At 44.3% G+C, this 25,908-nt stretch overlaps 1 protein-coding gene across 3 annotated transcripts in view; it reads right to left on the reverse strand.

Moving 5' to 3' along the window:
• The window catches only part of NSUN6 (NOP2/Sun RNA methyltransferase 6), a 51,104-nt gene that overhangs the window by 21,817 nt on the left and 3,379 nt on the right, over positions 1-25,908 (reverse strand). For all 3 annotated transcript variants that reach the window (XM_075922481.2, XM_075922479.2, XM_089776724.1), the window contains exons 3-8: positions 24,470-24,625; positions 20,568-20,647; positions 15,312-15,421; positions 7,807-7,960; positions 4,710-4,791; positions 210-329 (exon numbers count right to left, since the gene is read on the reverse strand). In XM_075922481.2, the coding sequence (XP_075778596.1) occupies positions 210-329; positions 4,710-4,791; positions 7,807-7,960; positions 15,312-15,421; positions 20,568-20,647; positions 24,470-24,625 (702 nt within the window). The remainder of the gene's footprint in view (positions 1-209; positions 330-4,709; positions 4,792-7,806; positions 7,961-15,311; positions 15,422-20,567; positions 20,648-24,469; positions 24,626-25,908) is intronic.

Here is a 25,908-nt window from a genome sequence, read left to right on the forward strand (position 1 = left end):
GGAAACCGACTTTTAAGCTGGCTTCCCCCAGCACCAGCTCCCCCCTCTGATACAGAGGCAGCAAGGGGGAAGATGTGAATAGTCGACTTAACTACTCGCTTATATTCCCCTACGGTGGATATCAATACATAAGCAAAGTGAGCCATATTAATGAAATGCAAGTCAAGCCTTCCTCACCAAGACAAAAAATGCTGAAGGACATTTCTTACCTGGTCGTGCATTAGTGTTGCAAGATGGGTTGTTTTCCCCCCAGGTGCAGCACACATGTCCAGAATTCTCTCTCCTGGCTGAGGGTTTAAAACATGGCTTACCACAGCAGAGGGCAAGTTCTATCATTAAAACAAAAAGGTTGAATTCATGCTTTAAAAGAGCCTTATTTCAAGTATGACACACATAGGGAATAAATATTGAAAAATCATCTCAAGCAGTAAAGGCACTTATATTTTTGTTGCTTTCTCCAATACAGAGCCTGAATCATTTCAATTTAAATACTTCATATTAAGTGTTTACCTATTTTTCACTTTCCATTTCTGGCTGCTTTTCTCCTAAACTTAGGTATTAACAATTTACCACAACAAAAGGTTCGAACTTCATGTCTCCAGTCTCCAAACTGGAAGTCTCCAGGACACTGACTGTTGTCTGCACCCCAATTGGGGGAAATCCTCAAAGAGGGGAGTATGTAAGAATGAGAGACAGTGGCCTCATTTCACTTCTCTCTCCCATCATCTCAACTCACAGTGCTCTTAAAACCTTTTGCTTTTAAGTTTTGTGGCCTAAGTTAGATATTATCTTGAGTTTTTTACTCTTATTTTCTTCGTAATTACCCAATGCCTATCTTTCTTTTGATAATACACTTATTCCATTGTTTTAACTTAACTGGCGTGTTTAGATTTGTGTGGGAAACTATATTTAGGATCAGAAGACTGATTCATGATCAATTTTCTTTCATGAAATGATGGACTTTCTATAAGCTTGTGTTGGTCAGAAGCCTTTTCAACAGTATAAGACACATATTTCTAATGGGACCAGAAATTGCAGGTGTCACTCTATATGTAATTAATGAATGATTGATCAGAGTGCTCATATATTTCAATGGGAGTGAATTTTCACACTAAATGTTGTATGAACAGCCAGGAGTGGATGTTCTGACAACACAACAGTGTAAAAGGCACCACAGACTAGAGAATTAAGGGGACACAGCTGTTCAACAGTACAATTGTATGCCCTATGTAATGTCACAATTGAGACTTCTAAAATTAGATCCAACCTTGAAAATGTGGGCCATGATATTCCCAGCCTGCAACAGCCCCTCAGCCCCAAACAGACTGCAGGATGTAGGGAGTAACTGGAGGCCAAGGCTAGACCCACAAAGAGCCACACCCCCAACCAGTTGCAGAGCTGGGAGAGGTAGCGCAGCTGGAGGCCAGAGCCAGCCTGCAGATTGCCCCTCCCCCAACAGGCTGAAGGATAGGGTTGCCACTGCCCCAAGCTAAACTCCCCGGAGCAGCTGGAAGCCAGGGGGCAACAGCAACAGGAAGGGGGGTTCCCCCCCCCCAAACAGGCTGCAGGACGGGGCAGGGAGGGGTGGCAGCAGGATCCCAGGGGGGAGAGCTCTCTGCAAGTCCCAGCCTTCACCTGACAAGTGTACAGACCTGGATCCCCCGCTCCTCAGAGGAGCAGCCCTCCGGGGAGCACAGACTTAGCCGCTCAGGAGGAGCTGCTAGCTGAGGAGCACTATCACAACTCCCTAGGAAGAGCTGCCGCTGAAGCAGTACTACCCTCGCTGTCATGGGCGGCCCCAGTAAACCCCACCCCATCTCTATCCTGAGCTCCCTGCTCTGAGTCCTGCACCTCCCACCTCTCTTGACTTTTAAATCCCCACCTTCTACCTCCTGCCAAGGCCCCCATTCCCTACCTTGAGTCCCCCATACCTCCCAACCCTCAGCCCTAAGCCACCCACTCCCTGCTTCTCCTTATCCTTGATCTCTCAACTCCAGCCTTCATTTTTCCTCATTTTAAAAAAATACAATAATTGAAATAAAGCATGTAAGTTTTTCATTGATTTTCAAGCAAGCAAGCAAGCAAGTTCAGTTAAAGACTGAAGCAATGCTGGTACATCTCCTAGTATTACATATAAAACATGCCTTTTATTCTGGAATATCATAGTCACAGACCATAACAGTGATGCCATAAGTCTATTTCATTTTATTTCAGCATAACTCAGCTTTCCCAAATGAACCCCATCCTATAACAGTTTGCAATGAAGCTTACTGTAAAATTATGTTCACTCTAAGCACAGTTAGTTTTAGCTTTTTTGGCAACCTGAAATCAGATCTGCATCAAAATAACAGTGGGAATGGGAAAGATGAGAGCTAGTTGTAGAAGTTCTAAGGACACCATAAATACAGGGTACATCTACATTTCACCATAACTTGAAATAAGATACAGGCAGTCCCCGGGTTACGTACAAAATAGGGACTGTAGGTTTGTTCTTAAGTTGAATCTGTATGTAAGTCGGAACTGGCGTCCAGATTCAGCCGCTGCTGAAACTGACCGCCAGTTCTGACTTACATACAGATTCAACTTAAGAACCCCAAGTTTCCCCAAGTCAGCTGCTGCTGAAACTGATCAGCGCTGATTCCAGGAAGCCTGAGGCAGAGCAACTCTGCCTCGGGCTTCCTGTAGTCAGCGCTGGTCAGTTTCAGCAGCGGCTGACTTGGGGACGCCTGGGGCAGAGCAGCTGGGGTGCTGCTGGGTTGCTCCAGTAGCACCGCTCCTTGCTCCTTGGCGCTACTGGACCAACCCAGCAGCACCCCAGCTGCTCTGCCCCAGGCGTCCTGATTCAGCCACTGCTGAAACTGACCAGCAGCGGCTGAATCAGGACCTGGGGCAGAGCAGCTGGGGTGCTGCCGGTTTGGTCCAGTAGTGCCCAGAGCAGCGCTGCAGGACCAATCAGCAGCGCCCCAGCTGCTCTGCTCCAGGGTTCAAAACAAAAGCCTGGTCTGCTGAGGGGGGGGGAGGGCACACTAGCCGCGACCCCCCCCCCCCAGCAGACCAGGGACACCAGGAACAGAGCTGCAGCGGCAGCGGGGTGCCGCGCCTCTGAGGCTTTGCTCTGGCAAAGTCTCAGAGGCGCGGGACCCCCCCGCGGCTGCGGCTTCAGTCCCGGTGCCTGTGGTCTGCTGGGGACGGTCCCCAGCAGACCACAGGCACCGGGACTGAAGCGGCAGCAGCGGCGGTTCCCCGCGCTTCTGAGGCTTTGCTCTGGCAAAGCCTCAGAAGCGCGGGAACCTGCCCGGTGCCCCTGGTCTGCTGGAGACGGTCTCCAGCAGACCAGGGGCACCAGAGCAGCTTACGAACGGGGCTTTCTCGCCCCGGAGCTCGCAGGTAGCAATCTGCTACCTCGACCTCCGGGGCGAGAAAGCCCCGTTCGTAAGTGCGGATCCGACATAAGTCGTATCCGCATAAGTCGGGGACTGCCTGTACACAAATTGCATATCTTATTTCAATCCTATTTTGAAATAGCTTATTTCGTCATTTGGCACTGTCTACACAGAGCCAAATTTCGAAATGAAGTGCTATTCTGAAATGTCCCATGCTCCTCATAGAATGAGGTTTACAGGGACCTTGGAAAAGTCCAGAAATAGCATTGCAATGTAGATGTGCTTTTTGTAATCTGAGGACTTGTCTGTTAGAGATAGTAACATTTGAAAATTAAAAAAAAAAAGTCTAAGGGCAGCTGCCAGCCAGCAACTCAGGAGACTGCTGCAATTGCAAATGTGAAACATTTATGTAACATTTAAGATTTAGTTTAATAAAATATACATGCTATTGTGTTTGTGTTGGTGATTTAGTTTTTATTCCGAGTGTACTACTACTGCATCTGCAGCTTGACTCAGATAATGGAACAAGGTTCCCTCTAAGCTGCATAGCAGCACATCTTCACTGGTGCTTAATCAGACCCGCCCAGTCAGAGGCTCAGGGCTCTTTCATGGACCTGACTGACTGGGCGGGGCTGATTAATCACCTGTGAAGCTGTGCTGCAACCCAGATAAGAGGGAACTCAGGAAATAGTACATAATACTCATTACCAAAACGAATAAAAATCAAATTATCTAAAAAAAAATGTACACAAAGCATACCCTCTTAGATGTTGTAAAATGCTACAAGAAGCTGTAAATTAATCTATTTTAGTCATCAGATTTGCAGTTGTTTGAAGAAATGTGTGAAGTATCAGTAGGAAAATTTAAATCAATGAAATTTTTGGTGATTTAAATCACAATTTAAATCAATTATTTAAATTATCCTGATTTAAATCAAACCACCCTGCTGAAAGAACTGCCTGGAAACTATGAAGCTGGGCAAAAACAGTCTATACATACATTTTTAATTGATCTCTTTCGAGTCACAGAACCAATTTCAGTATATCTGAAATAGATATCTGTAAAGGCTTTATTATAACTATTGGGGATCAAGGTGGGTAAGGATTTTTTAAGTCAACTGATGTTGGCTAAAGAGTCAAACTTTAAAGCTTGCACAGAGCCCTTCTCTTCAGGTCTATATTCTTTCTATAGACAACTTCAGAGAAGTATTGATTTAAGTGCTATGGAAGCACTCTGAAAATGGAAACCCATTAGACACCTAATGAACCACTTGACACATATTTGTTCTTCTAAAAATGATGCAGTCCTATTTAGTAATGCACTTACCTGCAGAAATAAATAATTGGACAGCACATTATCCAACGAAGGACAAAGGTAGACCGGATCTGTCATTCTTACACCTACTCCTCTAAAAAGCAAGAAACTCTCATTAAATCTCATTCCCACTAAATCAAGGGTTCTCAAACTTCATTGCTCTGCAATTCCCTTGTGACAACTAAAATTACTACAGTAAAACTCCGATAGTCCGGCATCCAACTGTTCAGCAGTCCAGATACTCCGGCATCAAAATACCAAGAGCTCCTGACCAGCTGATTAAAAAGCTGATTAAAACATGCTGGGTTGTGCTGGCTGTAACTCAATTGAGCATAAGCTTGGGGGGATGAAGGGCGGGGCGTGGGATCGTGTTATAGTATGGAGAAGAGCGTTTTGCTTCAGCGAAGGGGAGGGGTGGGGGAGGAGGATCAGATTACAGCACGGAGAAGCGAAGAGGAAAGGGGAGGGGAGAGGGAGGGAGATTGTGTCCCAGGTAGCTGTTAAGCTATGAAGCTGTACCAGGACCTCCCGATTCTCCGGCAAATCTGATAATCCGGCACCACCTAGGTTCAAAAGGTGCTGGATTATCGGAAGTCTACTGTACTTGATGAGAGAACAAAGCTTGAGCCCACCTAAGCCCTGTTGCCCCAGGGTGGGAGGGGGGCAAAGCCTGAGTCCCACTGCTCTGGGCAGAGGGGCCAAAGCTGAAGCTCAACAGCTTTAGCCCCAGGCAGACAGTCTACAACCTGAATCCTGCTACCTAGGGCAGAAGCCCTTGGGCTTTGGTTTAGGCCCTGAGCAGTGGGGCTTTGGTTTCAGCCACAGCCCCCAGCAAATCAAAGTCAGCTCTGGCCACCCCATTCCAAGCAGGTCGCAACCCACTTTGGAGTCCTGACCCACAGTTTGAGAACCACTGCACCACATTATCTGCTCTATCTAAAGTTCTAAAACTACATTTTGCCACAGAAATATTCCTTTGTCCTCTTAATAAACCATCTTTTCACAAGATAGTCAGTACATTTCTGAGTTGCTAAATTGATACTACTTTGACCTTACATGGTCTGCTTTTTGTTTTTCCAGCAACGCAGATATTAATGATAAAGGGGCACATTCCACTTAGATTATCAGGATTATACTTCTGTAACTGAACAGAATTTTGCATAAGTGAAAATAAAAATCAACTTAAAATAAACCCTAGTTTTATAACACATTTTAATAAATGCTGGATGAACTGTAAAGAAAGTATTCCTTTGTATTTTGTACATTAAAAATAGCCAAAAAAGAATAGTTTCTTCATGTGAAAATCTGGCACACCATAAATTTACTTACTTTGTTGCAGTGATGTGATGATTAATTAACAGCTATCTGATCAACAACTTAAAAATACGAAGTACTATACAAATGCTAAATTTCACTATTATTTATTAATATACAAATTTAAGAAACTCTAACAGCTGACAGAAGAATGTAAGCAGGAGAATCATAGAACTGGAAGAGACACCGAGAGATCATCTAGTCCAGTCTCCTGCGCTCGTGAGAAGATTAAATATTATTTAGACCAGGGGTTAGCAACCTATGGCTCACTAGGGAGCCAGATATGGCTCTCCTGGAGCCCCAACTCAGTCTCCCATCATTACAGCCCTCGCAACATTGGAATACCAGCACCAGCTTCCTGCAAGGTGGGGCAGGGAACAAGCCAGAGACCTCAAGCCTCCCCAATGGATCCGGTGGGAAGGGAACAAGCTCTGTCATTTTTGGCTCCATGAACCACCCTTTTCCTTCCCCTGACCTACTGGGAATCAGGAACCAAAAATGGCTCCGTGAATGCTGCCATTTTCTTTCCCTCGGGGCTTTCCCTGCAAATCCTGCCTGGCGAATAAGAGCAACGGGAGGCCGTGTTACACGTGGTGCAAAAGCAAGTAAGTGGCCCCCATTCCCAGACCCCAACCCTAATTCTCAGACCCTGCACCCTCCTCACTCAGCCCCCCCAAGCAGACAGCCTGCCCCCAGCCCACTCCTGTCCCCTGGTCAGACACCCTGCCCCCAGACTCCTGGCCAACCCGCTCCTGCCCAGACAGCCTGTGCTCCTGCTCCTACCCCCTGGCCAGACAGCCTGCCCCCGGCCAGACAACTCACTGTGGGGTTGAGCTGGGTCAGACCTCGCAGCTCCCAGACTTCCTCCCCCTCCCTCCTGTAAGGGGGAAAGAGGTGTGGCTTCCGGCCCGCCCCCTGGAGCTCCAGGGGAGTCCCTGCAGCTCCCATCCCGTCCCACTCTCCGGGGAGGCTGGGAAGGCCGCATGACTGCCATCCGGCTGTTACCCGCAGCACCAGGGAGGCCGGAGCCCTCAGCACAGGTTAGGGAGGGAGAGAGGAGCACTTTTATGTGCTTGAAAACTATTATAAGGAGGAAAAATTATTGTTCTTAACCTCTAGGCTAGGACAAGAGGTAAACAGTTTAAATTGCAGCAAGAGCAGCTTAGGCTGGACATCAAGAAAAATTCCCTAGTTGCAAGGGTGGTTTAGCACTAGACTAAATTCCCCACAGACGTGCAATCTCCATCTGGAAATTTTAAGAGCAGGTTAGACAAACACCTGTCAGAGATGTTCTAGATCAAGGGTCGGCAACCTTTTCAAACCAAAGAGTCAAACTTCATCAAAATTCAGAACAAGTAATCTACAAAGAGATGTATAAGAATGCCCATTTGCGTTACTGAAAATATACAACTTAATATTATTGATAATTGACATAATGATTAATAATAGCATAAATGAAACACTGTACTCACAGACATGTAGGAGTATTATGACAGCGGAGTGGGGATTCATGAGTTTAGGGATGTAGGTGTATGAGAGGCTCAGGGCAGGGCCTTCAGATGTATGATGAGCTCAGAGTTGGGTTGTATGGGGGTAAAGGAGTGTTATGACACTGCAGCTAGATGGGGACTGGGCCCTAAATGGGGACTTGTTGGCCAGGCTTCATTTTTAAATAAAATATGTCCAACACAAAAGGTTTCAACATTGTCTATATTATATGTAATTCCTACCTTTTTCCCTCCTCAAAAAGGAAATAAGTACAGCTTAATCAGCATTGCAGTTACTATGGACTTACTTCAATGAGCCACTTGAACTGAAGATTTCATTGCGACTCAATTCAGAAATCCCATTGCCAATAAAAACTTTGGTTCCCAGAAATTCTTTGGCTCCTCTTTTACACTTCCCTTCTATATCGGAGTATACAGACACCGCATCTCCAGCTTTCATAACTAGGGAAAGAAATATATTTTAATATATTCTTGGTGACAGAACAGCTAACAACTCATCTGACACTTCTGATGGGCCACGTTCTTCAATCAAAGCAATTCTGATTTCAGGACAAGACAAGTTTTGAGTATCTCCAATGTTGGCCGGTCCACGAAGTCACCTGGCAATTTTTCCATTTCCTAATTAAGACTATCCTAATGTTCAGCTGAAAGTGAGTCATCAGTATTTTTGGTAGTGGGGTTAAGTGGTGAGCAACTCAGGAAGATGGAAGAAGGCTAGCTGGATGGAGATATGGAGTGGTGCTGAGTTACAAGCCAAATTTTACCCAAACTTTGTCCTTTGGTCCTTCAGCAAGGAAAACAAGATTTATCCAACTTCTTAGCAGTCATAGTAGAATCATCCATTTTCCTGAAGCACATTGTTCTGGATCAGGGCCTGTATTTTCCTATGTACATGACCTGATTAAACCTTTAACATCAGGTTTGGAGCCAATGACTCTACTACAAGAGTGGGCAATAATTTCTGATGGGGTGGCCACTACAACAAGTGGTAAGTGGTCAAGGGTCATACTTTATTATATTAATAGACGGTGTGAGAGGTCTGGCATGGAAGTTGGATATAGGAGATTAGTGCGCAGTAAGGGATGTGGGTTCTAGCATGGAATTTTGGTGAAAGAGGGGGTTGTGATCTGGGGCAAAATATTTAGGTGAAGGATCTGAGAAGGGCTTTGGGTGCAAGAGAGGATTCTAATCTGGGGAAGGCAGAAAAGGGGGTGCAGAGTCTTGGGCCAACATATGTGACCACTTTGAGCGGCACATGAGGGTGCGGCAGTCAGGAAGCCTGCTTGAGGATCCCACTGAGCTGCAGGACATTGGCAGCCCAGAGTAATATGACAGGCAGAATCCAGCCCACTGGCTGTATTTTGCCTGGCCCTGTTCTATGCAAATAAAAACATTAAAGATGTCTAATGAACTTTTAAGAAGATTGAGCAGCTTTTAATCTGCTCTGTTCTTACTCTTAATTGCTGCTTTGATACACAAGAGCAATATTATATGATAATTCATGTTCTCACTTGGTTTATGAGCTATCTCTGTGTTCCATATTTCTGAGGTTGTAAGAATATACAGTAAAACTCCAATTGTCCGGCATCCAGTGGTCCGGCACTCCTGATAGTCCAGCACCAACTGGAACCCGGAAGTGCTCCAGCCAACCGGACAATTGGAGTTCCTATGAGCCCCATGCGGGCTCATGGGCCGGGAAAGGGAAAGGGAAGGGGAGGAAAGGAGAAGGGGATTATACCCATGACCGGTCTGCCGGGACCTGCACTGCATCCAGCTGGGGGGTGGGGATGGCGGGGAACGGCACGGCGAGGGGCGAACCCTCCACCATTTTGCAGAGAGGTGGGGGAAGCCCCGCGCAGCCGCCTGCTACAGGCCAGCTGGGGCTGCAAGCGGCGGCGGAGGAGGAGAGGGGGTGAGGCGAGGAGCAGTGCTGCGGGACCAACCCAGCAGCACCCCAATGGCTCTGCTCCGCCGCTTCCCTAAGTCCGCCACTATTGCTTGCAGCCCCAGCTGGCCTGTCACCGGCAGTTGCATGGGGCTTCCCCCGCCTCTGTGCAAAACGGCAGAAGGTCTGCCCCTCGCCGTGCCGTTCCCCGCCAACCCTCCCAAGCCCGGTTGCAGTGCGGGTGCAGCAGACCTGTCACAGCCACCCCCCCCCCCCCCCGCACTGGAGAACCTCCTGATACTCTGGCATATCCGATAATCCAGCACCCCCTGGGTCCCAAAGGTGCCGGATTATCGGAAGTCTACTGTAATAAGTGTTTTCTACCCATATACTTCAACGGGGGATGCTCTAAGGCAGGGTTTCCCAACCTATGGGTCAGGATCCAAATATGGGTTGCCATTACATTTCAAAAAGATTGCCAAGTGTCTCCCAAGGTGACTCTGTACCCTATCCTCCTCCTGTTTTTTAACTGCCTTGGGTCATCAAGTCTTCCTGAATTGTCAAAATGAGTCCCCATCTGGAAAAGGTTGCGAACTGCTGTCTAAAGTTTCTTTGGTGGCATTTTCCCTTATTTCATACTAGAAAACTGTATGGTTGTACATCACATTTATGTAGGTGATGGTCATATTTCTTTTCCCAAGGCCAGCTACCACATTTCTCAGTGTCTGACAGAAGAATCTTCACAGATAAGTTGAAACACTTTGCAGCCTCTATGCATGAGAATAAGGTAACTCACCTCAAGGCAACTGAAACTATCAGTTATACATGCCCCTTACTATACAGGCTCCTTACTTTTGATTTTGATTTTCTATTTTCTGTCATATTGTGTAAGCAGAAGTCACTTCCGTTCAAAGGACTTAGTTGAGCAATGTATTTAAGCACGTGCTTAATCATAAGAAAACAAGTACTCCCACTATCTTTGAGTATCTTGCAGCATGGATGCCTAGAAGAGCTTAAAAACACTTTGGACTCTGGTAGAGTTTCTGTAACGTTAGCTTGAAGTAAAGCAGTAAGAAAGCATGGTCCACATGTGGATGTGCTGAGCTCTGACTCTACTTGTCAAAGTTTTTATGCAAACAACCCTTAAGGACTTCTCCTCAGATGCTTTTCTTGGAGCTTTTTAATGAGGTATCTGGCTGGCTGTACTAAAAAAAAAACTACAGAGACAAGACTGAGCTTCTGAATTGGGAATGACCATGGCTATTTAAAGCACCTCAAAAGGATTGAGGTCTGTGTTTCAAGATTTCCCTATATCCAAGAGGCTGGATCAAGAATACTAAAAAGGAAAGGACCATTATATTATATAAACATGCTTTTAGATTTTTTAAACTATATTATATTTGAGATAAAATTATTATAATTAGAAATAGCTTCTACACTTACATTTTCTTCTGGGGGTGTCCACAATACCCAAAATACCAACACTCTACGTTATCATCTACGCAGTATTAGTAAAATATACAGATACTTAATTTTACCTCCTGTCAAATTATTTGTCCGTACTCGTTTGTAAAGCCCAAAAGTTGTTTTCCCTTATTGTCTCTCTAGAATGTATCAGCATGTTGAAATTTTAGATATACCTTGCATTATTCACGTTTTCTCAACCATTCAGGCAATCATACTGGCTAATCTAGGGATGTTACATTGCGGTTGTTGAGCTAATTGTACAGTCAATACAGTTTGTACTGACTATACGATAAATTGTTAGGACTGCTATACAGAGCCGCAGCGGGAGTAGCTCTGAGAGCTACCTGCATTGCGGCTCTACATTTAAAATATATTAAGAGCTGGCAGGCTCTTACTACATTTCAAATGCAGAGACGCAGCATCCCCACTCAAGCCAGAGCTGCTTGGTCCCAGCTTGCGCTGAGTCCAACAGTCCCTATTAGCAGCGGATAGACATAGGCAGCAAGGGAGGGGGGGCGCCGCAGGGAGCACAGAGCAAGCAGGAACTCAAGTAGTACCGCTCACCCCATGTTCCCTCTGTGGCACTTCAGCCTTTAGAATTTAGCAAGACGCAGGGCTCTTGATACATTCCAAAGGCTGAAGTGCAGCAATGGGAACCAGCAAGAGTGGGGACTACTTCAGCCCTGGCTCGTACTATTTTCTGCTATGCCTCTGCCTCTGCCTCAGCCCCAGCCCCCACAGAAACGGTGCTGGGGGGAACTGGCTTTTAAACTGGCTTCCACCAGCACTGGCTCCTGCTCCCCGCCCCCTGGCTGCCTCTGATAAAGGCAGCAGGGGGAGGAGGGGGAGTGACTAGTCGAGTCATTATTCAACTACATGATAAGCTTATGCTTATCAGATATCTGACGAGTCGTTTACATCCCTAGGCTAACCTTAAGCTTAGTTTTACAAATCAAAATTTAAGCTTTAAGACATTCGATTATGGATTCCTCATCTGTACAATCTGATCAATGATTAAGTGCCCATTTATGCACTACCATTTATGTCTTGTTATATCACCTGTACCGAGTTCAATTTCTAGATACAGGGCTTTATTGTTCCTGACTTCAAGAACTTCATTTTCCTATCTGCAATTCCTCTAAAAATCTGTTTCAAGTCCTATTCAAGTACATTCTCCTTTTATTTGATGTGGTGTGCTAGTGTATGGCAATGATAAATCACTAGCTCGCCCAGTGGGTATTTTGCATATTTGAGTAGAGCTGTACAAAATGAAAGCATTTTCAACAACTGTTGCAGCAATGTACTTGTTTTCTCAGAAATGGCTAGATTCCAAAAATCATATATATTAAATTAATGGGAGTTAAGCAAATGCTTCAAGTTAAACAAGAGTTAAATTAACTGAATTTAACCACGCAAGTGCTTTTTTATTCAGGCCAAAATTTGCTTTAATTTAGATAAAGACAAAGGAAAGATGTGGTTAACACAGCCATTGTCACCATCATGATAACAAAATGAATCATCCACAATTATATTACAAAAGTTAGTTTAACCTTTGAAAAAATAGCACAAATTATTTCAATAGGCAGCTATGCACTGTTCATGAACATATTTAGGAGACTATCTTCTGGCTCACTGGCACTGGAAGAGAGACAAGGGTTTGCATGACAACCTCAGACCCTCAATAAATTAGATGTGAAGGTTTTTCCTCAACAAGAAATAACAGAAGTCAGTCTTAGATGTAACAGTTCAGGGCAACTACACTTCCATTCCTTGCCACCCCCCACATTCTCACCCCCACCCCACAGAGGTTCAAGGAAAAGTATCCATTCTCAGGCTTCCAACACCCCCAGCTGCTGCTGCTTTTGCATAGAGACTCACATCTCAATCCTTTCTAACCAAGGTATAATCAGACTGAACAGTTCCCTGCCTTCACTCTACATCCAGTAAAAACAATCTGCCTTATTCTGCTTGATTTTTTTTTCTGCTTGTTTTTTTTTTTCTTTCTGATAATGAAGTAATTGGTATAGATATAAGTTACCACTTATTTCTTTCCAATGAAACCTACTTCATTCTTATGGTTAAAAAGCATTAAAAAGAAACTATTAAAAACACAGATGCTAATGAGCTTACCAGGTTTCATTACAACTCTAACATAGGATCTGTCAATGCCAGTCTTTCCACACTAAGGGTTTCCTTGTGGTTACAGGTTCATCACAGATTCAGCTCAGAACAAGTATACTCATGAGAAATGTAGTCCACCTTTTTATACAGAGCAAGGGCTCTTTGATCTGGAATTTCCAGAAGCAAGTAATTAGTACACAATGGGCCTCTCCCTCCAGGTCTTATCTTCAATCTTTTGGCTTCAGGAGGGAAATCCTAAGTTTCCCCCCACTTCAAGGAACTTCTTAGAACAGTGGTTCTCAAACTTTTTGGGCTCCAGAGCCCTTTACATGCATAAAACTTTATGCGGAGTGTCAGCGGTCCACTGATTGTATGTGTTGTACCTATCGATGTTTCCAGTTTGTCAACCTCATGGAGCCCCTGGAGATATTTCATGGAGCCCTAGGGGTCCATGGAGCACAGTTTGAGAAACACTGTCCTAGAATATTCTCTTCACATATATTGTTCCAAAAAGATCTTGGAATCTCCTTATACTTTCCAGAAATTGTATTGATTTCATTTTCCTTTTAAAGAAGTTCCATACAATCTCACAATATTACATAAACGCTTTCATTTCTAATATAATAAATTCCAAAGGCTTAAACCCTAAATCAGTAAAATTTAACTTCACTCAATAAAGGTACATTAAAACTGGTCACATTAGACTTTTATAACCTCAAATATGCCAATTTCAACATGAAAGCAATGAACAAAAACCAAAAACTTCAATTCTCCTTTACATCTACTGTTTTATGTTTCTAAGTTATCGTAAAGTGAAAGTATCTTTGTTTGCCAGTATTTCAAAAGATAACAGTTCCTATATTAATGGCCATTAACCCAACAGTATGCACCAAGTGCCCCACATTTCCCCTTACGTACACTTGAAAGTTACCAATTTGGATGTGCTTTTCTTAGGTAATAAAAAGGGTAAATATTAACTTTAATAACTACTGTAGCTTACTAGAAAATTGTCAAAATAAATCTCTCAAGTATTGCCCAAAATGATATAACTTGACAAAACTACCGAAAAGTTCTCTCACTAGAAAACATCTGATTTTTGTAAAAAAAAACAAAACACACACACACCTCATTTTCAAGTCAAAAGACAAATGTAAAAATAGCAATGATTTTACAGCATTCCTGCTGTAAAATTGGAATCTCTAAAAAGGGTAACTCAAAGCAGCACAGAAGAGAAGAGGTGGCATGCATAATTTTGTTATATGTACAGGCAGTCCCCGGGTTACATACATACAGATTCAACTTAAGAACAAACCTACAGTCCCTATCTTGTAAGTCGGAACTGGCATCCAGATTCAGCCGCTGCTGAAACTGATCAGTTTCAACAGCGGCTGAATCTAGACACCAGTTCTGACTTACATACAGATTCAACTTAAGAACCCCAGCCGTCCCCAAGTCAGCTGCTGCTGAAACTGATCAGCAGCTGATTCCAGGAAGCCCGGGGCAGAGCAACTCTGCCTCGGGCTTCCTGTAGTCAGCCGCTGGTCAGTTTCAGCAGCGGCTAACTTGGGGACGCCTGGGGCAGAGCAGCTCGGGTGCTGCTGGGTTGGTCCAGTAGCGCGGCCGCTCCTCGGCGCTACTGGACCAACCCAGCAGCACCCCAGCTGCTCTGCCCCAGGCGTCCTGATTCAGTCCCTACTGAAACTGATCAGCAGCGGCTGAATCAGGACTCCTGGGGCAGAGCAGCTGGGGTGCTGCCGGGTTGGTCCAGTAGCGCCAAGGAGCAGTGCTGCGGGACCAACCGGCAGCGCCCCACCTGCTCCACCACAGGCCCCGGGCTTTGCTCCACATCTCCCTGGTCTGCTGCGGGGGGGGGGGGCGCACTAGCTGCGTCCCCCCCCATCAGACCAGGGAGACGCTGAGCAAAGCCACGGAGGACCCGGGCCGGACCCGCGGCCGCTTCCAGATCACCTGGAAGCGCCGCAGGTCCGGCCCGGGTCCTCCGCCGCTTTGCTCAGCGTCTCCCTGGTCTGCTGGCTCCCCCAGCAGACCAGGGAGATGGGGAGCAGCTTTTCTCGCCCCGGAGGAGGCAGGCGGCGGGACCAAGCGTCCCGCCGCTCCAGTCCTCTGGGGCGAGAAAATCCCCGTTCGTAACTGCGGATCCGACATAAGTCGGATCCACGTAACTCGGAGACTGCCTGTATTGCACAAGCAAAATCATTAAAATTTTACAAACACAAAGTAAACCAGATACTGGATGTCAACTGGAAGGGCACGGTTTTTTCCCCGAAGTCCTACAAGAATATGTTAGAGAACACTTACATTTTGAAGCAGATATGATTCCTGGAACAAAAACATGTGCTCCTCGTAGCACAGCATTCCCACACTGAGGTCCAACAATGACTTCAGCTGATAGCTTTTGTAGATCCTGCCTAAAGATAAAAAATGTAATTTCATTTACAAAAAAAAAAAAAAAAGCAAGCTGGCAATCTATTTCAGGAAAAAAAGTAAGTTCCCATATGCTGTTTGAGACAGGGCAGTGGAGAAATACGAATCTACTTATCAAAGTTACAAGATGCAGTTCAGTCCTGATTAGTGAGGTTAGAGAGTTGTCAATTGGAGTATCAACTATGAGAGACAGCAAAGGGGAGGGGAGGAAACAGGAACCAGTGCTGGGTTCATGGAACCATCTACCCCCTCTATCAGAGGCAGCAGCAGGGGATAGGGGAGGTTGCTGCAAAGCAGCCTCTACCTGGGGCAGGCCGAGGCTCACTGTGGGCAGAGGCTGCTCTAGCAGCAGCCCCTGTTCACAGTGGCCAGGCTGGTCTGGCTGCTGCAAATAGGGGCTGCTGCACTCAGCGTGAGCTGGGAACAACCAGCCCCAGTTCGCACTGGATCAGGACACTGCGCCTCTGCATTTTAAATGTAGTAAAAGCCCGGTGGCTCTTCCAACATTTAAAATGTAAAGCTGCAGCACGGGTGGCTTCCGGAGCCAGCATGAGCAGGGACAGCTCAGTCCCACCTTGAGCCAGCTCCTGGAGGTATCTCCACTGCAGCTCTGTGGAGTGCTCCTTAATGACTAATAGTGTTGTCATTACAAATTGTCGACTACATGATTAGTGAGATAACCGCAATTTAACTTCCCTAGTCCTGATTAAAGTAAAACATTAATACCAAGTGGAAATCTTTAGAAAAATGCAGTCAGCCCCAAAACTGCTACTACCAAAAATCTGATACCAAAATACAAAACTGATTTTCACATTAACATTCTTCTCCACTTTGTCTACTATCAGTAACAACTTAGGCTATGTCTATACTCACAGATTATTGAGCAAGAATGGCCGTTCTTTCGCAGAGTGTCCACACTGCCCACTCACTCTTGCACAAGAAGATTTGCAGTACGGCGTGGTAAGTGAGGGCTTCGTGCGCAAGAGCTACGCTCTTTTCTAACAGGTGTAAGCTCTCTTGCGCAAGAGCTCTTGCACAAGAGGGCAGTGTGGACGTGTGGCAGGGGTTTCTTGCACAAGAAAGCCCTATGGCTAAAATGGCCATCAAAGCTTTCTTGCGTAAGAGAGAGTCCACACTGCCATGGATGCTCTTGCGCAAAAGCACATCTCGCACATGGCAGTGTGGACGTGTTCCTGTGCAAGAGTTCTTGCACAAGAACCCTTGCGCAAGATGTTCTTGAGCAATAACCTGGCAGTGTAGACATAGCCATAGTGTTTATATAGGATGGTGTGATGGGATGGACAAGGCCCCGATATCCCTACTAGAATCCTTTCTGTATCCTGTCCAGCAACAGGAGCAGAAGAGAGGTCCTCCAAGCAGAACAGAGTGACCACCTCTGCTGCAGCCGATTAGGCTGCAGCGGGCCTATATAAAATATATTTTTTTTTGTCTATTTCTCCTTGAACTGTTCATTTTAACAATAATACATCGTTTCCACTCATTGGGTGTCGTGCATATTCTCTTTTTATTTGACTGGTTGAGAAATCTTTCCATTGTCATACATGATGGTGAACTCTGTAACCCCTAACAGTTAAAATGACGAAGAGAAAAAGAGAGGACAGGTGCCGAAATTTTCAAAAGGAGTGGACAGACTTGTATGCATTTGTGAATAGGTCTGGATCTCCACACTGTCACATTTGTAGTGAGAGACTGTTCTCAAACAAACAAAACAAAACAAACCCCAAATTTCATGATAAAACATGCAACATTTGTTGCAAAATACCCCAAGGGTGATGCACCAAAAAAAGTTTGTGAGGAGCTGCAGTGAAAAATTAACACTGGACAAAATAACCTGCTGGCATGGTCAAAAAAAGGTGGGAGTTTAAACTCCACCAGTTTGTGGGCTCATACATCATTATTTAACAGGGGAAGCCTTTCACTGATGGGATTACGTGAAGAGATGCATGCTAAAAATTGGTTATGAACTATTTGATGAGTTTCACAACAAAGACAAAATCTTACATAAAATTCAAGACATGCCATTATCGGCAAAAACAGTTCATGACAGCTGTGAAAATGACCCAACAAAAATGAACAAATGCAAAATTTGAGTAAAGCTACTTATTTTTCATTTGCTTTGGACAAGATAACCAACATGTGGCATTAATCAGTTGTGTATTCTGAGGTGATATATTTGTGGAAAAGCTATGCACAAATAAATGATTGAGATATTACCAATGAAAAATCAAACAAAGGGCAAGCCATCCTTAAAATTGTGATGAACTTTGTAAACAAGAAATACAGCTGGATTATCTTGTGCCTATGTGTACAGATGATGCATCCATCTAGCATGGTCAGCAAGTACAAGGGATTCCTTACTTCTCTCCCATTTTTGACCTTTTATTGCATTGTAGATTAGGAGGTACTTTGTGTGCAATTTTGAGGAACCTAACTCAGAAATAATGGGACTGGTCGTCTGCATTGTTAATTGGATTCTCACCCGAGCCATTAATCTCCGTCAATTTCAGTCACTGGTTGAGGAGATAAATTCCGAATACCCCAATATTCTAAACATGGTAAAACATGCAGCACAATGTTCGCTGATTATCTTGTGGCAAAATTTTGACTCATTTTGCCGCATGCATTAATGAGATTAAGTTATTTTTGAATATGAAGAGTGTCAAAAACACCGAGCTTTCGACTGGTTACTCAAGTTTTATTATCTTTTTTACATTACAAGTCATTGAAATGAGTTTAACCTTATGCTACAAGGGCAAGGAAATACAGTCCTGACTCTGCAGCAGGCAGTGTTTGGATTTGAGTCAAAACTGACTGTCTTCATTAAAGATATTGAGATGGGCAGACTGACACATTTCAAAAGATTATAAATGTTTTGTGATTTGTATCAAGGAGAGAATTCAAAAAGCAGCCTTGATTTGTAGCAGCTTGCTGGGTTTGTTTCTGAACTCCTGATGGCATCCAAGTCTCATTTTGTTTACATTTGCAAACACAGTGCTCTGTTTAAGTTTATGATTTGTCCACATAAAGCATCTATTGAAGAACTTGATTTGTCAGTCATTCCAGGCATCTGAGTCAGCAATTTTGAAATGGAAATACAGGCAGTCCCTGGGTTACGCGGATCCAACTTATGTCAGATCCGTACTTACAAACGGGGCTTTTCTAGCCCCGGAGGACGTGGGCGGTGAGACCGCCCAGAAGCGCCGCGGTCCCGCCGCCCACATCCTCCGGGGTGAGAAAAGCTGCTCCGCGTCTCCCTAGTCTGCGGGGGGGGGGGGGGGGGGGAGACAGCAGACCAGGGAGACGCGGAACAAAGCCGCGGAGGACCCGGGCGGCGGGACCGCCTAGACGTGCCACGGTCGCGCTGCCCAGTTCCTCCGCGGCTTTGCTTCGCGTCTTCCTGGTCTGCTGGGGGACTCCCCCAGCAGACCAGGGAGACGCGGAGCAAAGCTGCGGAGGACATGGGCGGCGGAACCACGGCGTGTCTCGGTCCCGCCGCCCGCGTCTCCCTGGTCTGCTGGGGGGGCGCAGGTAGTGCGGTGTCCTCCCCCCCCCCCCAGCAGACCAGGCTTTTCTCGCGGACGCCTGTGGTAGAGCAGCTGGGGCGCTGCCGGACCAACCCAGCTGCACCGCCCCAGGTGTCCTCAAGTCAGCTGCTGCTGAAACTGACCAGCGGATGACTACAGGAAGCCCGAGGCAGAGTTGCTCTGCCCCGGGCTTCCTGGAATCAGCCGCTGATCAGTTTCAGCAGCAGCTGACTTGGGGACACCTGGGGTAGAGCAGCTGGGGTGCTGCCAGGTTGGTCCCCGCAGTGCCGAGGTGTGGCGCTGCGGGGACCTACCTAGCAGCGCCCCAGCTGCTCTTTCCCAGGCGTCCAGATTCAGCTGCTGTTGAAACTGATCAGCGGCTGATTCGAGGAAGCCCAGGGCAGAGAAACTCTGCCTCGGGCTTCCTGTAGTCAGCCGCTGATCAGTTTCAGTAGCGGCTGAATCTGGACGCCAGTTCCGCCTTACGTACAAATTCAACTTAAGAACAAACCTACAGTCCCTATCTTGTACGTAACCCGGGGACTGCCTGTAGTAGATTTCAAGGAGTCTAATATCTGGGTGGAAAAATTCATCGAGTTGAATTCTGATTTAGGATGCCTTGCTCAACAACGTGCAGAATTGGCAAAACTGCACAAATGGGCTGACATGAAGAAAATGAAGCATTATGATAATCTGAATCTGCAAACTTGGAAAGAACTTCCTGTCACATACAACACCATGCAGAATGTCAGCTTGGCCTTACTTTTAATGTTTGGCTTCACCTATACGTGTGAGCAGGCTCTCTCTCATTTGAATCACATCAAAGGTAATTTGCCCTCAAGACTGACAGAAGACAGCCTGAATGTGTGCATGAAGCTGAATTTGACCAGCTATAACGTAAACGTCAAAGAAATGAGCAAAAAGATACAGCAGCAGAAGTCTCATTAAATAAAGTCTGTGAGTACGTTTCATTGATGCAATTATTAATCATCACGTCAATTATCAGTAATATTAAATATTTTCAGTCAGGCAAATGGGCATTCTTATAATGCCTCTTTGTTGACCACCTGCTCTGAATTTTGATGTAGTTTGGCTCTTTGGTTAGAAAAGGTTGCTGACCTCTGGTATAGAGCATCAACATAGGGGGATAAATATGACTCTGAAATTCCTGTTCAACATTATCATTTATGCTACTTTACCTAAGTACACTGATGTTAATCTTCTACATGCAAATGTACTGCAAGATCATATACTTTGGCCGTCTGCTAAACAGTACGTAGTTCTACAACAGAAATCTACCACCTCCTAACATGTTCTGACATGGGGAAATTATTTTAAGGAAAACTAATATGAAGTCCATTATAAAAAAAATGAAGAAAGAAAAGATTATGGACTTTCAAACTTCCTCAGAATTTTGTTAAATTTTAAAAGATCAAAAATGTAATTTTATCCAGGACAACTATTGCATATTTTGTCTTCATAAACACTTACAACATATTTAACAGTATCCACGTTATCAAAACTGGTTAACACAAAAACAACTGTGAAACTCAGTAACACAAATTCAAGTTTGAAAATTACAAACCTGGGTCCAATGACAGGAATAAGTAATATATCCTGAAGATCTGGGTGCTGAAAAACTGGAACAGTAAGACCTTTAAACTGCTGTTGAATTAAAAAAAAGTAACAAATAATGCTTTTAAAAATACTTTATTTTTACTTGGTTTTTTTTTTTTTCATTTTACAGACTGTTCTACTATTCACAGATATAAAGTATAAGTGATGACTAGTTGGGAAAAGCTATGTTAGGAAATGCAATATATTATAAACGTTGAAACTAAAACACAGAAAAAAATGAGAACATTCAGAAATGCCAAGACCGCACCGGGAGTCATTGACAGGATTAATTTCAAAACACAGGAGTGAGACCTGAATATCAGTATACTTTTGAAGGCTGGGTTCTTCTCCCCCATTTTCTCTGGAACAAGTAGTCTGGGCCATACAAGGAATGTTAAATTTAGATGAATTGGCGAATTGAACAGTCAATACAATTTGCATCAGCTATTCGATTAGTCAATAAGGGCGCCTCTGCTTTTGAAATATAGCAACAGACCCAGGGCTATCTATACACTTCAAAGGCGAAAGGAGCACGGGGCCAGCGAGGGACGCAAGCAGTCCTCAGCTGACCCTGAGGTCCACACCGGCACTGCCGCTTTAAAATGCTGGCCCCGGGCTGCACGCGGTGTTTCAAAGCAGCAGCACCACGTGGAGCCCAGGGTCTGTCCCTGGGTTCCACTCGGCGCTGCCGCTTTGAAGCACTCCCTCTCTCCCCCTCCCCTGCTGCCTCTTTCTGGGGGGGAAGTGACTAGTCGTTCACATCCTTAGGCTATATTACAGTCAGACAAACCTATCACTCAACAGCCAAAGATAGGCTCAGATTAGATGAAGATTTGCTCAATGTATTTTTGTGCTCATCATTCCCATTTGACTTATCAGATGATGCTCATTTTGATGGCTTATTTCAACTGAGAGGAATGTGATTAGATGTGATTGAGTGTTAGAGACCTGATTTCATATTAATTTGATAAGGCTCTGAAACGAGTTGCATTTCAAAACTCTTTCTAGACTTTCAAAGATGGTATCTTTCCATACATTCCAAATAATTAGAAATCAGTGAGCATTTTATAAAGAGGTATTTCCTCTTTCTAAAGTAATTTGTATGCTTTGTGATGCTGTTAAAACAAGCATTAACATTATGAATCTTATCTCTGGAGTATAATTAGAATTAAAACTGTTTACACTATCAGGAGGAAGCTAGCTATATGTTGTTAGCAAAGCATTTTCCCCTTACAAAACAACTGAACTAAAATTCCAGTCCCAGATTCCTAGAACTAACTGAATGATAAATAGGGATGTAAGCGATTAGTCAACTATCCGATAAGCAAATACAACTAGTCGCTCCCCTCCCCTCCCCCACTGCCTCTATCAGAGACAGGAAGCAAAGGGGCCAGGGGTTGCAGGAGCCAGTGCTGGTGGGAGCTAGCTTAAAAGCCATTTCCCCACCACCACTATCTCCACAAGGGGCAGGAGGCAGAGGCAAGGTGGGGGACTGGGAGTGAGCTGGGAATCAGTTGTCCCAGCTCACGCTTGGTCCCCACACTGCGCTTCAGCCTTTTGAATGTATTAAGAGCTGCCAGGCTTTTAATACATTTTAAAAGCACAAATGCAGCAGGGGGCACCAGGAGCTAGGGATGTACAGTAAACTTCCGATAATCCAGCACCTTTAGGACCCAGGGGGTACCGGATTATCAAATATACAGGACTATCAGAAGGGGAGGCTATGAGGAGTCTGGGATGGGGTGGGGGTGAAGAGGGGGTGGCGCTGCAGGACCAACCCGGCAGCACCCCAGCTGCTCTGCCCCAGGCATCCCCAAGTCAGCCACTGCTGAAACTGACCAGCGGCTGACTTGGGGACGCCTGGGGCAGAGCAGCTGGGGTGCTGCCCAGTTGGTCCCGCAGTGCCAAGGGACAGCGCTACGGGACCAACCCAGCACCCCAGCTGCTCTGCCCTGGGCGTCCCCAAGTCAGGTGCCCCAAGTCATGGGGCAGAGCAGCTCCAATTGTCCGGCTGCCTGGAGCACTTCCGGGTTCCAGGTGGTGCCGGACTATCAGGAGTGCCAGACCACTGGATGCCCGACAACTGGAGTTTTACTGTAATAGTGTACTCGATTAACCAATAAGCAAAAGCTATAGATTACACACATTCCTATCCCCCCACACACATTTTTTAGCAGGCTGGCTGGCAGCCTGGCTCAGTCTTGACTCTCAGTGGCTCCAAGACCTACCCCCATTGCAGCTTTGCATTTAAAGTGTATTAGGAGCCAGGAGGGCAGGTAGCCCAACTCAGTTCTGACTTGCACCAGCTCTGGGAGCTCAACCCCCCCCATGTCGGACAGGGGCAGCAGGCAGCCAGTGCTACCCTCGCAGACCAGCTCCCACCCGGCACTTCGCACTGCTGCCTCTGATATACAGGCAGCATCATGAAGTGGCAGGGGGCTCCTCACGAGTCCCACTGCCAGGGACTATAGAATAATCCAGTAACCAATAAGATTCATATTCATGAGGTTAATGAACTAGTCAATTAACCAATATTTAACATCCCCACCCGGTGCGAGCCATGACAGCTGATTCCTGGCTTGTGTCTGGTCTCGCTCCTCCCTGCTGCACTTCAGCCTTTTAAATGTATTAAGAGCCTGGTGGCTCTGCAGTCCCTCTTCCCCCTGCATAAACTAATCGAAAATTCCATCGACTAGTCAATCAGCTGATTAATCGCCATTTAACATCCCCAATAAAACAGGCATAACTCATTACTCTACCAGCAAATAGAGTAGCATCAACTGTTTTTGCATTAGAGAAATGTCTCATCCTCTCTCGCAGTTGTGGTCCGTACACCCACCAACATCAATAATTTATTTATAGAAGAACTGGATCTACTCAGAAATACTGAAGAGATATAATAGGATTTCAAAACAATCTATTTTCAGATCTTATGTCTTAAAATTAATAATCTCTGTCAGATAAAGGCAGTCATAAAATAAATGCAACAACAAAAAATCCGAAAATTAACTAAATGTCAAAACATTTTCTAAGTTACACCAGCAGGGGAGTTGCTCAAATTATTTGGATACTCAGTTTCTTTCAATTCCATACACTCCTAAAATAGGACATTATAACATATGTTCATTTTTATCACATTTTATTAAAAGCAAGTATAGAAACTCTATACTTCTTGCATATATCTTCAGACTACTAGTTTCTATTTCTGTTGTCTTGTCTAGATTGTAGTGTCTTCCTTCTATGGTTATACAGCATTTAGCACAATGGGGCCCAAAACCTCATTTGAGACTATAGATGCTACTTTAATACAAACACATGGTCCCTGTTTATGGATTTTAACTTTCCAAGGGATTTTGCACATTTCTGATAAGCCAAGGAAGAAATTGTTTCTCTGAATCAATTGTTAGTATTTTTTTTAACTAGTCTGTAACTATTTACAATTAAACACAAGTTCTTTGGAAAAAATAGGTGTCTTTTCTCCTGTTAATGAAAGAACATTTTTTTAGGACACTATGGGTATTTTTAACTTCCTTTGCATCAGATATTGACCAGTGTTGGATTTAACTCACTGATTCTACCTGTGTTTCCATTTGACTCTGAAAGTGCTAACAGAATTTTCACTAAACTGAAAGTATACACACACACACACACACACACACACATCAGGTTTCAGAATTATTTCCATTACTTGTTTTTGAAAAGCTTTGTAAAAACAAAGAGTTTGGTGGCACTTTAAAGACTAACAAATCTGTTAGCCTTTTAAAGTACCACCAGACTCCTTGTTTTTGCTGAAACAGACTAACATGGCTACCTCTAAAAGAAATCTTGTAGCTATCTTTAGTGATAAGCAGGACACAAAACTGCACAAACCTTGTGGATTTCTTCAAGTAGCAGATTTTTTATTTCTTCCACTGACGCCAAATGAGTGTTAACTCTAACAGTTGTGAAAGATGGAGGATGAGACAGACAATTTAACAGCGATTTATATTTTCGCTGTGCTTCCAATGTGCCTAAAGCACTTATGAGCTAGAAGAAAAAAAAATTAGAAATAGTCAGTTTTTGTTGTAGTGAAAAACTTTATATCAACCATTACTTTGCACATGTCATCTAACAGACCCTCAGATTCATGTGCAGATCCTACTGACTTCACTGAAAATCACATGCACACTTGAGGGCAGAGTTTGGCTGCTGAAAAGACCAGTCACTGAACCAAGTATTCCACACAAACTGACACTGGAACATGCATTAGAATTAATCTCCACTGATTTGATATTGCTGTATTAAGTGGTATTTCTTTGTATAGCAAACTAGGCATAAGTGTACAGAGACAAAAAACAAACAGAGTGCAACTCAAAGCTGTGATGAGTTTGTGACAGACAAAGGTGACTTGTAAAATATACATAAATAGAATTTTTCAAGAGACATTCAGGTATTTGTCTATTCTGTAGAAAGTGATGGGCTATTTTCCTTTTTGATAGGAGAGGGTGGTAGTTGTGATTGTTCATGAAAGACTTTGAATACTTTGAACACTTCTTCAGAAAGCTCATGATAACATCTACATGTTTTGTTAGTCTATAAAGTGCTACCAGACCATTTGTTGTTTTTTTCTGCACAGACTAACTCGGCTACCCCTGAAGCTTCGTTATTTGTTAATATTCCTCCTGCCTCAAAGAAGTGCTGAGAGCTTCCCATTAACTTGTGTGGATCTTCCAAGGAATCTTCAAGAAAAAAATATGGAAGATCACACTTCATCCTGATCACTCAAAGGGTTTAAATAACCAAAACCACACACCCTCTTTTAAAGGAAATTCTTTCAGACCTGCTTTATCTTAAAACAACACATGCATAGAAGCACAAATCAAGTTTTCCCATCACAAGTTCTTTTAAAACACTCAAAACAAACACATCTTAGTGGTCAGAAAATATTCCATAAAAGAAGAAAGCACATGTCTGAAATATGTGAAAAACCTCATTTTTCAATTCTAAAAATGTTAATAAAATAAATGTATTACTCTCTAAAAAATTCCTTATGAACACTGAAATGCTCACTTGGAATCTCAATGCCAGAATGAAGTTTTAGTTCAAATCCCAAGTATAATTTACAGAATTTTAATATTTAGTTTAACAGTCCCAATATGTTTAAAACAATTTTCATATTATATGTATGCATACGTTTGGAAATCAGACATTAGAATTAGCCTTTACAACTTCTTAATGGAATTAACAATCCTAGGCCTTAATCTTTCAATGAGCAGTGTAGTCAGACTTCAGCATCCACATACGGCCATTGAAGTCAGTGATGCTCTGCA

This window comes from Pelodiscus sinensis, chromosome 2 (genome assembly GCF_052426305.1).
Source record: "Pelodiscus sinensis isolate ZL-2025 chromosome 2, ASM5242630v1, whole genome shotgun sequence".
Lineage (NCBI taxonomy): Eukaryota > Metazoa > Chordata > Testudines > Trionychidae > Pelodiscus > Pelodiscus sinensis.